This window comes from Polyodon spathula, chromosome 20 (genome assembly GCF_017654505.1).
Source record: "Polyodon spathula isolate WHYD16114869_AA chromosome 20, ASM1765450v1, whole genome shotgun sequence".
Classification (NCBI taxonomy): Eukaryota; Metazoa; Chordata; class Actinopteri; order Acipenseriformes; family Polyodontidae; genus Polyodon; species Polyodon spathula.
In genome coordinates, this window is record NC_054553.1 from 26,618,501 (window position 1) to 26,632,667 (window position 14,167).

Here is a 14,167-nt window from a genome sequence, read left to right on the forward strand (position 1 = left end):
TAGCTTTGTGTGTGCAGTGTGCGTGGGCTGTCAAACAACTTGTATTTGATCCATTGCATGCCGTGATGATCCAATTCAAGATCAGGGAGTATACCAGTTGTATTCTATGGATAAAAGTAACCCAAACCAATTAGCCATTTTATCAGATTAGATGTTATCAGTTTGTGGCTGTGCTTGTTTTGTAAACCACATTTGCACTTGTAAAGTGGAAGATACCATTCAGGTTTCAAGTAAGGAGGAGTGATGTCACAGAAGACGACATGAGGATGTTTGCACATTTTGTCCGGTAGTGCTTTTCCATTCGCTTTGTGCTTCTCATAGTCTGTTAGAAAGAAAGTCATGTTCATGTCAGTAAGTAATATCTAAAATGTACTATGCTTTCTCTTGAGAACATTGAATTGCTTGTAGTTCCATGGGGTCAGTTACAGTCACTCAATGGGAATGGTTCTAAATGACTGGTTTCTAATCTGGACAGTCGTTAAGGGAAGTTCTGTAGGCTGGTGGGTTACTGGGCAGGAATTAGATGGCATGAGATGCCATGCAGTTGGAATTAGATATTCTGGAATAAAAAATAATAACTGGATTAGATGTTGTTTTGGATTTTTTAAATTTATTTATTTTACAAATTCATGGGATTGATATGTATTATTAAAATGCACATTATAAAAACTGAAAAACATAGTGTAACATGTCATTGGGTGAAAAATTCCTTAAAAATGTAAGCTTGCAATGTGGCTTTGACATGGAATTATGAGATGTACAGTATGCAGTGTAAGGGTTTTAACCTTTTAGCACCTGAAATTCCCATATGGGTATACCAAAACAGGACAGGAACATTAATACTCCAGAGAAAGCGAACCGTGGTTGCTCCGTTCTTGTCTTCAACGTCATGATGAGTGGACACTGTGGCGAAGGAAGGGGAGGGATCCCTTCTCTTGAAATCCCGGATTGCTGTCTGTGAGGAAGCTTGCGCTGAACAGGTGGCTTCTTTCTGTAGTTATTGTACAGATCCACATTTGATGTGTCAAGAAACACAGAAAGCGCTGTGAATAATGGTGTGGTTTGTAATTGCCCCAGACCGCATGGATTCTGGACTGTGTTAAACACTCTGCTCATTTAATAAGTGATTGGAAGTTGATTTTTGCAGGATACATATGTGACCATGATTCTATCAATGAGATCTGTAGCACTATCATTTCGTACAATGCCTCATAACTACAGCAGTAACTGGTGACAGCCTTACAGTCACTCAGTGTTTGCCTACAGACGCACCAACCTGGATTACGATCTTGTCAAGAGCAGAGATGAGACTGGTCACTGTGGTCTAGACCAGCAGTGCTGTATTGTTTCCTCTGGCCAGAACTCAACCTATTCCCCAACATCCTGTTATTAGGGAGCACATGTCTATTGCTGGATGGGATGTTTAAACTATGGTAAATTATACTTGATACTTACTTTTCCAGAGTATTTTGTTGTCTTTCTATAGGGCTGTTGCATATAGATTTGTCCAGCCCATTTCAGCACTATCCTGATGTATAATGTATGTTCAAGGTAGAGCTGCTAAAGTGGTAATTTTCAACAAAAAAGTAAGCCGTTACATATTAAAGTGATCTTCTATCTGTTTAAATTGTAAAAAGTGCCAATACTAATGAGCATCAGTGGATGCTGCATATTTCAGCTTCAGGTTCAGGTACAGTTTTCCGGTTCTCATCCTTTCCATGAGAAGTTTTTTGTTTTTACTGCTGGATCAAAGGTGAGAGGTCAATCTGGAGGGGGTAGGGGTGCCTGCCCTGTCAGTGAGAGCCTTCTTGTTTCTCACAGAACGAGCCTTCTTGTTTCTTTCACAGGCCCTCCTCTTTTCCCGGATGTTAATTTGTTGTGGTCTGGGGGTGGTAATGGCCTCTTTGTACTGGAGCAGAGAAGAAACAGGCCCCAGACAGCAGACTCACTGTTTTCAGTAATGGGTGGCTTTTCTTGCTTTGGGATAATGTTTAAAGGTCCTTTTTAATATTTTTTTTTTTTTTTTTTTTTTGCTGCTGCTGCTGTTAAGAAAACTCCTGCACTTATTTATTTATTTATTTTTTTGTTTTTTCGTTTGTTTTTTTCCAGTTGAGGCAGGACTTGTGAAGTTCTGTTTTTGGAAAAAACTAACTAAAATAGAGCAAATGATTTTGGTTTTGGCAGGAAGTACTCTACAGTACTGTTTTGTCTTTAGTGACCTCATAAAAAATAAATAGTTCTCGCTTGTAGGATAAGTACAAGATATTCTTCAGTACCGGCAAGCAAACATTTCTGCCGCGTTATAAGGTTGACCTTTTGTGATGTACAGAATGTGCAATTCTGATGGGAATGAGACACATGCATTTTCCAATAACTGTTTTCCTTTTGTCCCCACACTAGAAATTCCCAGCATGTTTCCCTTGAGTGAGTCACAGCTTACTCCCCTAACCATTAACCAGTGTGGTTTTCATTTGCACGACTGCAACCCAGTCAGGGCCTTCAGACTGATGTAGCTGCAGGCATGGAAATAAAACCAGGTCGTTACTTGCATAGCAGTTTCACCCATTCCAGTTTTTGATATGAGCTTGATTAGCCACAGTGTATAGGTAACAAGATCTATTGATGTCTTAATAAACTCACAGTGAAAACAGGAATGGATCAAAATGCCATGCAGTGGGAGTTTTATTTCCATTCCTGAGCTGTATGGAGCAAAATCGGAGCCTGCAAACTATCACCACTGATGGGAAACTAACAATTCAGGATAAAACAAAGGTGCTGAAACAATAATCAAACTCAAATCCACTAGTGAAAGAAGGCAATTGGCTTGTGTCTCGGATAGAGATTAATTTAGCCTGTTGATTTCTGCCTTGAATGTGTGGGTTGTGTGTAGTATTTACTGCATATCTTATTATTGGGTGTTCTATAGTTATGGGTGATTTATGTTTAAAGGTGCAACCTGTACAGCATCCAACAGTTGGAGTGCTTTGAACAATGGGAATAGCTCCAGGTAATGTTGCATCTTTGAAGCCAGGCGATCTCAAGGAAGAGTACATGTGGCTCAGGAGGGATGGATTGTGTCTTGAAGGATTGTCGGTAGGATGGTCCTCACACTTTTTAGACGGTGGTCCACTAATAAGTCCCTTAACTGTATGAATACCTGCTTTGTTGCCCAAGGCTTTCAATTTACAATGCTGATATTTGATTTAAACAATTCCAAACACAGAGTTATCGTTAATTACTGAATAAGCCTACCATCCTTTTAATTCCGTATGTGACTATTATACATGCTGCGGGTTTGTTCTTTCATTTTGATAGCATTTCAGGTTTCATTATAGATCTGATGTAGGGATGCTGGTTATGGTAGTTAAATGTCTACTTTAGTTTTGTAGCCTGGCTATTAGATTTTGGTGGTGAGGTCTTTACAGCTTAGCAAATCTGTTTTTGAATTGTTCTAAATAATCACAACACATAAAAGGTACATAAACCCATTTCAAATTAATAGGAATATGGAAAAATAACAGCAACAAAGAGAACCTGCAAGCTGTGTCGTATACTTCCCTTACCTCTGCTCAATCCCTGTGTTGGTTGTTCCTGAAAGCATGTTGTTTTAGGTGCCATTAAAGTCTTAAAATCATTACTTCACTCTGTCCCTGTAGACTTCAAGCAAATCCAAAATGTCACTTTCAAGAAGCTTTTTTTTTCCCCCTTTCTTTCCTAAAACTGTGTTATGTTAAAGGTATGCCAAAAAAATGACAAGGTTCAAGTTTAGGATGCTCAGAGGTTAGGCCCCAGCGGGGGGATCCAGCTGAGGTTCACATATATATTTTTTGTGACCTGAAGGATTCTGACAGAAATTTGGAAAGAATGATGTCATGCAATAGTGTTAAACAGCTGCATATCCTCTCCACCCCAGTGTTAAATTAACTGAGACTGCTGTAATCCAGCAGCTTTTCCCAACCGGCCTCTTCCTTCTTCAGCATTACAATTTGCTGGTAATGCCTATTATTAGTGCCTGTGGTAACACTTTTTGTTGATTGAAAATATATATATATACCTTTATATTACAGATTCATTACATTTATGTCAAGAATGAGTCTATATACCTGACACAAAGGGAGGACTCCAGCACAATTAGTCATTAGGTGGGGGTCCCCCTGCAAAAAGTCCTTGTCCTTTGTGTTTGGGTATTGGTTTGCTTTTCTGCTATTTAAGATGAGCCTTACAGATCATCAGTCAGAACTGGGCCATAGCTCTGATTCCAGTCCAGTTGTTGCATTGGGCCGAGTCCAGCAGCAGGATTGTAGGGAGAAATTAAACTGGCTAAGCTAAAGCATGGACTCGCAGTTGACCAGCTGTAGAGTTTCACACCTATTGTTGCAGAAATCAAGACCATTTATAAATGGAGCTTATGTATTAATCGCCTTCACTGGACCGTGGGATTGAAATCAAACTGAGGTCACCTTTGCTAGAAACAGGATGTGCCGATTTGGCATCTTTTTCCCATGAAACTCATGCTACATTTACTAAGGATGTAGCTGTCAGGATCTGATTGTTTTTCCTCATTCCAGCACCATATTTAGTATGTCAGGGTGCGACAAGGAACACTAGATCGAGTGGGGGGGGGGGGTTGTTGGTATTCTAGAGAAATAAGAGCTTTGATCTTCATTAAACTCTTCTGTCCTGCAGAAAATAGTCGTTAGTTTATGTCACTGTAGTGCAAAAAGATATTGTATCTAGTCTTCAGGCACCATGTAGTCTCTGATGAGGTATATGTGGGTCTGAATTATGCTTTGATTAAGAAGTAATGTCTAGACTTCAGTCAAGAAGTCTCAAGAGATTAAATTTATTGAACTATTTCAGTTCTGACAGTTGACACAGGCTAGATGAAAAGTAGAACTGACTTCAGTAAATTTAACGTTTGATCTTTTGTTCTTATAATCTCCATCCAATTCTTATCAGATTTAATGTGATCTGTTAGAAGAAAAAAAAAATTGCAATGTATTATTAAGTCACTGCATGAAAAAACTTCATCCATAACTTAAACACTCAGCCATAAAATCTAATGTAAAAATAACATCTTAGTCTGGTTTTGACAGATATCTTTTTCAATGAGAGCAGGAATTGCACAAGTTTAATTCTGTTCCATTAAGTCAATTCCGTCTTTTTACAACCTGATGTTTCATAGCCGAGGATAAATGTTTTACAATCAAGAGTAGACTATGACATAATTAAAAATATGCCTATTAATGACAATAACACATTCACACATTTAATACCAACTTAGATTACATTCTCCTAATTAGTCAGTTATATATATCATTATATATATATATATATATATTATATATATATATCTGATTATAATACACACACACACACACACACACACACACATATATATATATATATATATATATATATATATATATATATATATATATAATAAATAACATTGTATCCATGAATTTAAGTATTGTCTGTTTATGTTTTAAAGTAGTTTACATTTGCTTGAATAAAGAGGGTATGTGTCTTATACACAGTTGAGATTTATAGACTAGATCTTTGTGGTAACTGAATTTGTTTACAACCCGAGGGGGAAAAACAATTTAACTAGCATTTGATCTCTCCTTAGTGAATGAAGCCATATAATGCAGCTTATACTGTTGTGAGCTGAGCAGTTCCTGTCTTGAGTTGTTTAAAGACTTTTGATAGATGACATAGTCAGCTTTTTATGAAAGGTTTCAGTGCTGCTGGTAATGAAGTTCGAGTGTCTTTTACATGAAGCACAGTTCACAAACTACCACCAGTATTACAGTATAAATACCTTTTTACATCTACATTTCATATGGGTAGTATTTCTCATTATTCACCTCAAAAGTCCAGTTGTCAAAAGTCCAGCAGACAAAAAGAAACAATACCTAGACAGCTTGTTGAACTGTTTATCGACTTTATATGGATGCTTGCACCGTGTAACAATTTTTTTTTTTGGTTCCTGGGTAGTAAGTGTTATTTCCTAATTGCTTATGCCTCAGAAGTATAGAAAATGTATGTTATTCCCCACAAACTTTGCTTTTGTGACCAGGACAGTGATATTTTGAAATGTACCTATTTTCCAGAACATTCCAGATAGATTCAGTGCTGAGTAAACTTGGAGTAACTTCTAGAACTTCCCAGTAATATAAATAGTAGTATAAATACAGGGGCCTTAAGCCCACCAGTTCAGTTTAGTTCCAGCTGCCTAAGTGGATACATATCTGCATTTTTCTGAGATGGTATCAAGAGGCTGCAATGGTGGCATTCCTGATGGGTCTCCAAGGCGGTTTTACCAAGTTTCCCTGCTATCTTTGCCTTTGGGACAGCAGGGACACCAAGGCGCACTACCACAGGCAGGACTGGCCACAGCGGACCGAATTCTCTGTGGAGAGGAACAACGTCAAGTGGGAGCCACTGGTGGACCCCCGGAAGGTGCTGATGCCACCACTGCACATCAAATTGGGCCTTATGAAACAATTTGTCAGACCTCTAGATAAGGAGTCGGCAGCCTTCAAGTACCTTCAAGACTTCTTCCCTAAGCTGTCTGAGACAAAGGTCAAAGCCGGTGTCTTCGTCGGACCACAGATAAAGAAGATCCTGGAGTGCAATGAATTCCCCAAGAAGCTCACTAGTAAGGAGAAAGCAGCTTAGAACAGCTTTGTCGCAGTGGTTCGGGGCTTCCTGGGCAATCACAAGGCCAAAAACTATGTGGAGCTGGTTGAGACTCTGGTGAAGAACTACAGCACAATGGGCTGTAGGATGTCCCTCAAAGTCCATATCCTTGATGCTCATCTTGATAAATACAGGGAGAACATGGGAGCATTCTCGGAGGAGCAAGGCGAACACTTGCACCAGGATATACTGGACTTTGAACGCTGCTACCAAGAACAGTATAACGAGAACATGATGGGAGACTACATTTGGGGGCTAATTCGTGAAAGTGATTTACAGTATAATCGTAAATCCCGAAAAACTACTCACTTCTAAATCTTTTGTAGTCATTTTTGTATTACTTTAGTATAAATACATGTTAATTTGGATTCATATGTTGTTTTTTTCTGACTTTATGTGAACGAAAAGACCGTTTTCTCATTGGAAATAGGTAAATTTCAAAATATCACTGTCCTGGTCACAAAAGCAAAGTTTGTGGGGAATAATAGCCATTTTCTATACTTTTGATGCATAAGCAATTAGGAAATAACACTTACTACCCAGGAACAAAAATTGTGTTACATAGTGTTGTTTTCTAAGTTGTGGACTTATTTGATTTTTCAGTCATAAATTCCATCAGACTGTCAATGAAGCAGACGAAGGGCAGTGTTGCATTTTTACACTGTCCTTTACCAAATACAACAGCTATCTGAGTTCAACTGGATGCAAATAGCACATAAAAACGCATACAAAGAAAGCTCACACACTGTACACATTCACTCACATCCTCACCCAGTACATGCGCATTCCCTCATTCACACACAGACTGCTGCTGCTGCTGCTGTAAGCCTTTTCGTGACTAGCTGTCATTAATCTTCCTCCTCCAAGAGCAGGATCTTGACATGGTGCCAACAGCAGTTGGGGAAAGCCAAAAAAATCTTCCAGAAACAGAGCTGCTTTTCTCGTTTCCAAACCGTTCTCGCCTTGCTGGCCCCCAGGGCTTCGCTGCAGAACAAAAGATTTTTTCTGGACGCAACAGAGTGCTGCAAGCACAAAAGCACAGTCAAACAAATAAAATCGTTAACATCACTTTGAACAATGTTGTTTAATTGCTGCCCTGGTTTGTCTGCTGTGCTGTAGACAGTGGACAAACCCCCCCACCTTATTATTTTTCACACTATTTATTAATTTTTTTTTTAATGCAATTGGAGATGTTACAGATATCCAGGTGGCGTGGCTCAGCAATCACATCACAATGCCATTGTTGTCACATTTAAAACACAGCTTATAATTTCCCCTGTGGGCAATCACAAGAAACAAAACACAAAAAAACCCAATAAAGATATTTTATTATTTTTAGGTTTATGGTGGGGGGGTGGGGGGTTGTTTTTGTTTTAATTCAGAGCTCCCTCGTCATCTTTCTTGCTTTTATAATTTGCTAATCATTGCCAGTTTAATGAAGGTCATACATGACCAAACCAACCTGACTCCAGAGCTTATAACTTGCTTCAGTTTCCAGATCAACTGCTGCATTTAGGATCGTCTTAATACAGGGGGAGGAATAATTGAAGCAGCAGCAGGATTGGCTAGACAGCCAGCCACTGATTAACTTCCCACTACTCCTCAATTAGAACATTCTGTGTCCCAGTACTAGCAGTGATAGAGACACACAATCACCGGCTGTATGGATGGTTTCACAGCCCTGACTAGCACTAACTATCTTAAATGACCTAATTTCACTCAGATAATCTAGTAAAAAATGTGTGCTAAATGGGGCCTGTGAAACCAGCCCATAAACTTGAATTATGATACTAAAACACTGACGTATTCTCTCATCAGCTATTAACAACAAACGAAACATCAATGCTTGATTTATGCGTAGATAAATTAAACATTTTAAAAAATATATTTAAGCCATTTACAATACCTCCAGAATAGTATTATTTTATCCAGTATAAACATTATAAATCTTTTTTTTAAGTAAGGTCTGTTGAAACAAGCAAATAATATATAATGCTGTAATTGTTCTTTTTCTTTTCTTTCAGTAATCTTGCCATTGGAATCGGGATTCAGAACTTCCCAGAAGGCCTTGCTGTGAGTCTTCCACTTCGAGGTGCTGGAATGTCAACATGGAAGGCTTTCTGGTAAAATAAATTCATATACAATATATGCAACATTAGCTTTTTTGACAAGCCAAAATCTTTTTAAAGAAGAGCACTGTAGTATTTTTACAAACACAGGAAAATACGTGTGTGTGTGTGTGTAGCTCTGGAAAAAATTAAGAGACCACTGCAAAATTATCAGTTTCTCTGGTTTTACTATTTATAGGTATGTGTTTGGGTAAAATGAACATTTTTGTTTTATTCTATAAACTACTGACAACATTTCTCCCAAATTCCAAATAAAAATATTGTCATTTAGAGCATTTATTTGCAGAAAATGACAACTGGTCAAAATAACAAAAAAGATGCAGTGTTGTCAGACCTCGAATAATGCAAAGAAAATAAGTTCAGATTCATTTTTAAACAACACAATACTAATGTTTTAACTTAGGAAGAGTTCAGAAATCAATATTTGGTGGAATAACCCTGATTTTCAAGCACAGCTTTCATGCGTCTTGGCATGCTCTCCACCAGTCAAGTCTCTTCCTCTTATTCTGCACTCTTAACAACGGTTTCTTTGCAGCAATTCTTCCAGTTAGGCCAGCTTCACGCAATCTCCTCTGAACAGTTGATGTTGAAACATCTGTACTTCTAGTAGCATTTAGCTGAGCTTGTATTTCAGGGGCAGTTAATCGTCGGTTTCGCGGACTTGTGACTCGAATGAACTTGTTCTCTGATTCTGAGGTCACTCTTAGCCTGCCTGACCTTGTTCGGTCCTCATGAGTGCCAGTTTCTTCAAATCGTTTGATGATCTTGGCCATAACAGTTACAGACACTTGCAAAGTTCTTGTGATTTGTCTTAAAGATTGACCTTCATTTCTTAAAGTAATTACAGTCTTTTAGACAGGCAGAATGATGTACAACACTGTTCAAGTCACCTAGTTCTGTACCAAGGCCGTTCTATTATCTGCACGTACTGGCAGTGGACTTTTGACTTTGTTTCAGATCTATTTCTGATGTAATCCAGGTGAAAACAACATGAGCATGTTGCATGTAATAAAAGCATGTTCATTAGAAGAAGAAAAAAAAAACAAGCTTGAATCCTGTGTCCAGTATTTTACAAGCTATAAAACACTGAAGAAAGGTAGTTTCAAGAAAAGTAGTTTCTGTTGCCAAAGAATACATTTTTTGGTGCATATACACTTTGTGGTGTCAAGTGGTGGGTCCATTTCTGTTATCTTATCTCAGCAGTTTTTCTTTCTACCACTGTCTGTTGTTTTTTTTTTGAAAGAACCAACATTTTTTCAGATCTTACACCCACGCTCTTTGCAGAGAAGATACCAGCATATACTGGTGTTTGCTGCTACAGCACATAGGAGATTAGTGTAGCACTACTTGACATTATCTGCTGTCTAAACATACAGACAACACTTATCAGACCACCTAGACTGGATTGCATTTTTGGGGGGAATAGGGAGAAAGAACCTTGCTATGTATCCGAATATTGATTGTGAGTGCACCTGTTGTCCTTTTGGCTGGGGCGTGATGCACACTGTGCAGTTGCTTTGAACTCTACATTAATTTGTGTTACACACTTATGAACCCAAGCATGCCGTTTGGGTGAAATTGGCAAATATTTTTTTAAAGAGCATTTTTATATATTTGGGGTAGTGAATCAGTCATCGTGCAATCTCACTAAAAATATATATTTTGCAGGACAGCATTTTCAAAGCTACTTCTGATTGATAAAATGTTTCCTGTTTCTATCAGTGATGCCAAGAACTCTCCTGCAGCCATAACTGGAAGTGTGTTATTTTTTTGTCTCGTGTGATTTCCTTGTCCTCTTTCTGCAGGTACGGGCAGCTGAGCGGGATGGTGGAGCCCATGGCAGGGGTGTTGGGTGCCTTTGCTGTGGTCGTGGCTGAGCCACTGCTCCCCTATGCTCTAGCCTTTGCTGCTGGAGCCATGGTTTACGTGGTGATGGACGACATCATTCCTGAGGCACAAGTCAGGTGAGAACTGCTGCTGGTCCTGTGTCTGGACTTGTATTTTAAAAATTATGAATGCTGAGCATGTTTATCAGAAATGTAAAAATGGTGCAAGCATTGAAGTGCATAAGCTTTGTAAATCTGCTCCAAACATGGCAAAAGAAACCGAATGAAACAGTCCTTTTGTTTTGTAGTGGAAACGGAAAGCTGGCCTCATGGACCTCCATCCTGGGCTTCGTAGTGATGATGTCACTGGATGTCGGGCTTGGCTAATTCACAGTTGTCCTGCTAGCTCCCAAACCAGGAACGATTTACCAGCCGTCTTCAGTGAAAAGGACCGATCTCTTATTTTCTTTCCTTCATGCAGTTTGTTTACTGGAAAAAAAAAAATGCTGGTTACTATTTTATTGTGGGCAATTGTAAAGGTTTTTATTATGATTATTTTGATTGTATGTTATCGTTTTGTTTGTAAGACCATTCCATTTTACAGATGACTCGATGGGCCAGATTGATGTTAACTATAAAATACTTAATCTACTGTACTGTGCGGTAAAGACTTCTGATTGCTGTATTGTAGAGTCACGTCCATAGGCAGGCCCCATTCATTTATTCTGTCACATGTTACCTCTGTAGCAGAGACCAGAATAGTTCAGGTCTCCATTTGGCCGATCAGAAATCTGTCTAATACCATACCCACTGACTGTTTTGTACTCATTGTGTTTTTACAATACCAGCTGGTCTATGGCTACATAAACTGTAAAAAAAAAAAAAAAAGATATCTCAGCACCATTATGAGTGATAAAGAATATGAATAGACCACAGTATGAATTTGCCTCTGCTTTTCAAAATTGAGCATCCCATAAAAGGAGAGGGTGGTTATTTTTTTAAGAGCAGCTCCATACATACCACACTTCATACAATGCAACAATAGCTTTCAAGTGTATATTATTTTCAATAATGGGGAGGGGGGTGGGGGTAGATAAGCCAAGGTAATGATTGTATACATTTAAAATATGAAAGGATTTAAAAGGGCTGTCGTATTTCTTTTTGCCCTGGAGGATAAGCTTGCTGTGATTGACGCACTGGCAGTCTGCCAGACCATGTAGTTATCACAGCAAACAAAAGCTGTCACCAGCGAGGTGTGGCATGTAGTAGAGAACAATATCAACAGAGAATGATTTCCTAGCATGACACTAATGCTCGGTGTGAATGTTAGTATTTGTTTTCAACTAGTTGTTTATCTTTGTATTACCAGTGGGAAAAAAAACAATATAAATATTTCTCGCTGAGCTAGATGCACTAAGCTCCAGTGTTCAATCATTTATTAGAAAATTGTAGATTGGCTGTAGCAAACGTCAAATTAATATTTTCAGTTGTTTTTCATTTCTAATTTTGCGCTGGAGCTTAGTAGATTGGGACTGGCGTGATTCCACTAGAACGGGGCAGCTATTTGAATTCAATTCTAGACGGGAACGGCAAAAAGGGGATGTTTTCTTTAAAATGATCAATTATATTCATATTAAAAAAGAGAATGCAAAGAATTGCATATTGAACAGGGTCTGTGCTTGGGCTCGGATAGTGAGGTACTCCAGTCCAGCAAAAACTCCCAACATTTGATGTATTACTGAGATGAGCGTATGAGAGAAATCATGTTTCGTCAACTGTTATTTCGGCAATGGAAGGAATATTGCATTAATTGCTGCCGCTGTAATAATTCGCTATTTAGACTAAAGCTTCCATATTGAAAGGCCACAATCTCAAAGAGTCTCTTCTTAGATTAATAAATACAGAAAACAACAAAGTAATTGTTTTAGCGATGAAGTGGTGTAGTCCCTTGCTGAAGCCCCAGATCGGTGTGGGACAGCCTTACAACATATCTGATAGGCAGACTTGTAGGCGTTCACATTTTAGTTCAGAAACTAGCTCCACTGGAGTACTCCTGTCATATTTATAGCTCAATTCTTAATGCTTCATGCTGTACGTAGAGAGAAGACTCTAAAATGGAAGATATGGCCAGCATTCTTTTTTCACCCCCAGTGTGTGTATCTGAGCTTGGACATCATGATGCTTATGCTTGATTTGTCTGTACCTTTTTATGTTAAGGGTGACGTTAATAGTTACTCTGTGGTTTTGTTTTTTTTAGATTTTAGCGTTTTACCCTAAATTCACACTAATGTGCCGAGGTTTACTACATTTTTGTTCCAGTCTAAAGTTTACACCACTGTGATTCATCTATAATAATAATTGCTAAAGGGCTAAAACTTGCATGCATATTGTTTTTTACTAGCCATTCTGACCACCACTACTGTACAAGCTTGTCATCGAAGCATGTCGAGGATGCAGAAAGATTGTCACTGTTAAAGCGACAGTTATAATCTGTCATTCCTGATAGACTGCTAGATTAGGGATGGCACACCCCCCAGGAACAATGAGGAAATAATCTACAAACAACGACAATGTCAGGGATTTAATGTGGCACACAACAGTGCTAAAAATGCAAAGGCATTAAATTAGTGGGGTTTTTTTTTGTTTTTTTTACTTTGCTTCTTGTATACTTTGGAGATTTCCTAAATTAAGTATAGCCTGCCAAGACAGGTCAGTTTAAATTAGAAAATCTACAAAATAGAGGGGAATGTTAAGCTTCCAAGAGTTGGTTGTTACATAATGCTGAAACCAGCTCATTCTAACATCTGGGAAGGGAGGTGTCACTGGTTTATGAATTGTACAAACACAATTATGTACAAAATGTAAACACAATAGCAGGGAGCGCATTTAGTTTTCCAGTGTTTGATTTATTCTGTTTTGTTTTATTTAAATAAAGACCTTAGTTGACGCTCCAGGTGAGAAGGAGATATCGGTTTATTTTTATGTGCAACATGAAAAATAAAATCCATGTACTGTAACTTTGCCACATTGGGATCTTTGGAATAAACTGCTTTTGCCGAACGAATAATTTTTTTTTTTTGCCTTATTTTGTTAATAAATGCTCACTGATCTTCTTCATCAAGGTTCATGAAAAGAAACAGTAAACAGCTTAAGAAATACACAGAAACGGAATGGTTTATGTAGCGCATTCAAGTCATTCTGTTCTGAAGTCAAGCAAGAGCAAGTTCCTGACAGTCAAAAATCTGAGTAATCTGAGAGCTGTGGTTTGGGTTGTTTGGCTGAATTGCCTTTTGAGTCGGTGCCTTATTATACTGCATCATTATAAATATATATATATATATATATATATATATATATATATATATATATATATATATATATATATATATATATATATATATATAGCCAATTCGGTGTAGATCTATTAAACATTTCATCTTTTTCTTTCAAGTTTTGTGGTTTCCAGCGCTTGTTTATTTTAGTATTGCAGGTCTGCCTGCATGTCTC

At 38.2% G+C, this 14,167-nt stretch overlaps 1 protein-coding gene across 3 annotated transcripts in view; it reads left to right on the top strand.

Moving 5' to 3' along the window:
- LOC121295511 (zinc transporter ZIP11-like) overlaps nt 1-13,706 on the top strand; it is a 135,452-nt gene extending 121,746 nt beyond the window's left edge. For all 3 annotated transcript variants that reach the window (XM_041220209.1, XM_041220210.1, XM_041220212.1), the window contains 3 exons: nt 8,730-8,828; nt 10,640-10,798; nt 10,969-13,706. In XM_041220209.1, coding sequence (XP_041076143.1) covers nt 8,730-8,828; nt 10,640-10,798; nt 10,969-11,047 — 337 coding nt within the window. In that variant the 3' untranslated portion in view covers nt 11,048-13,706. The remainder of the gene's footprint in view (nt 1-8,729; nt 8,829-10,639; nt 10,799-10,968) is intronic.
- Nucleotides 13,707-14,167: the final 461 nt, after the last annotated feature.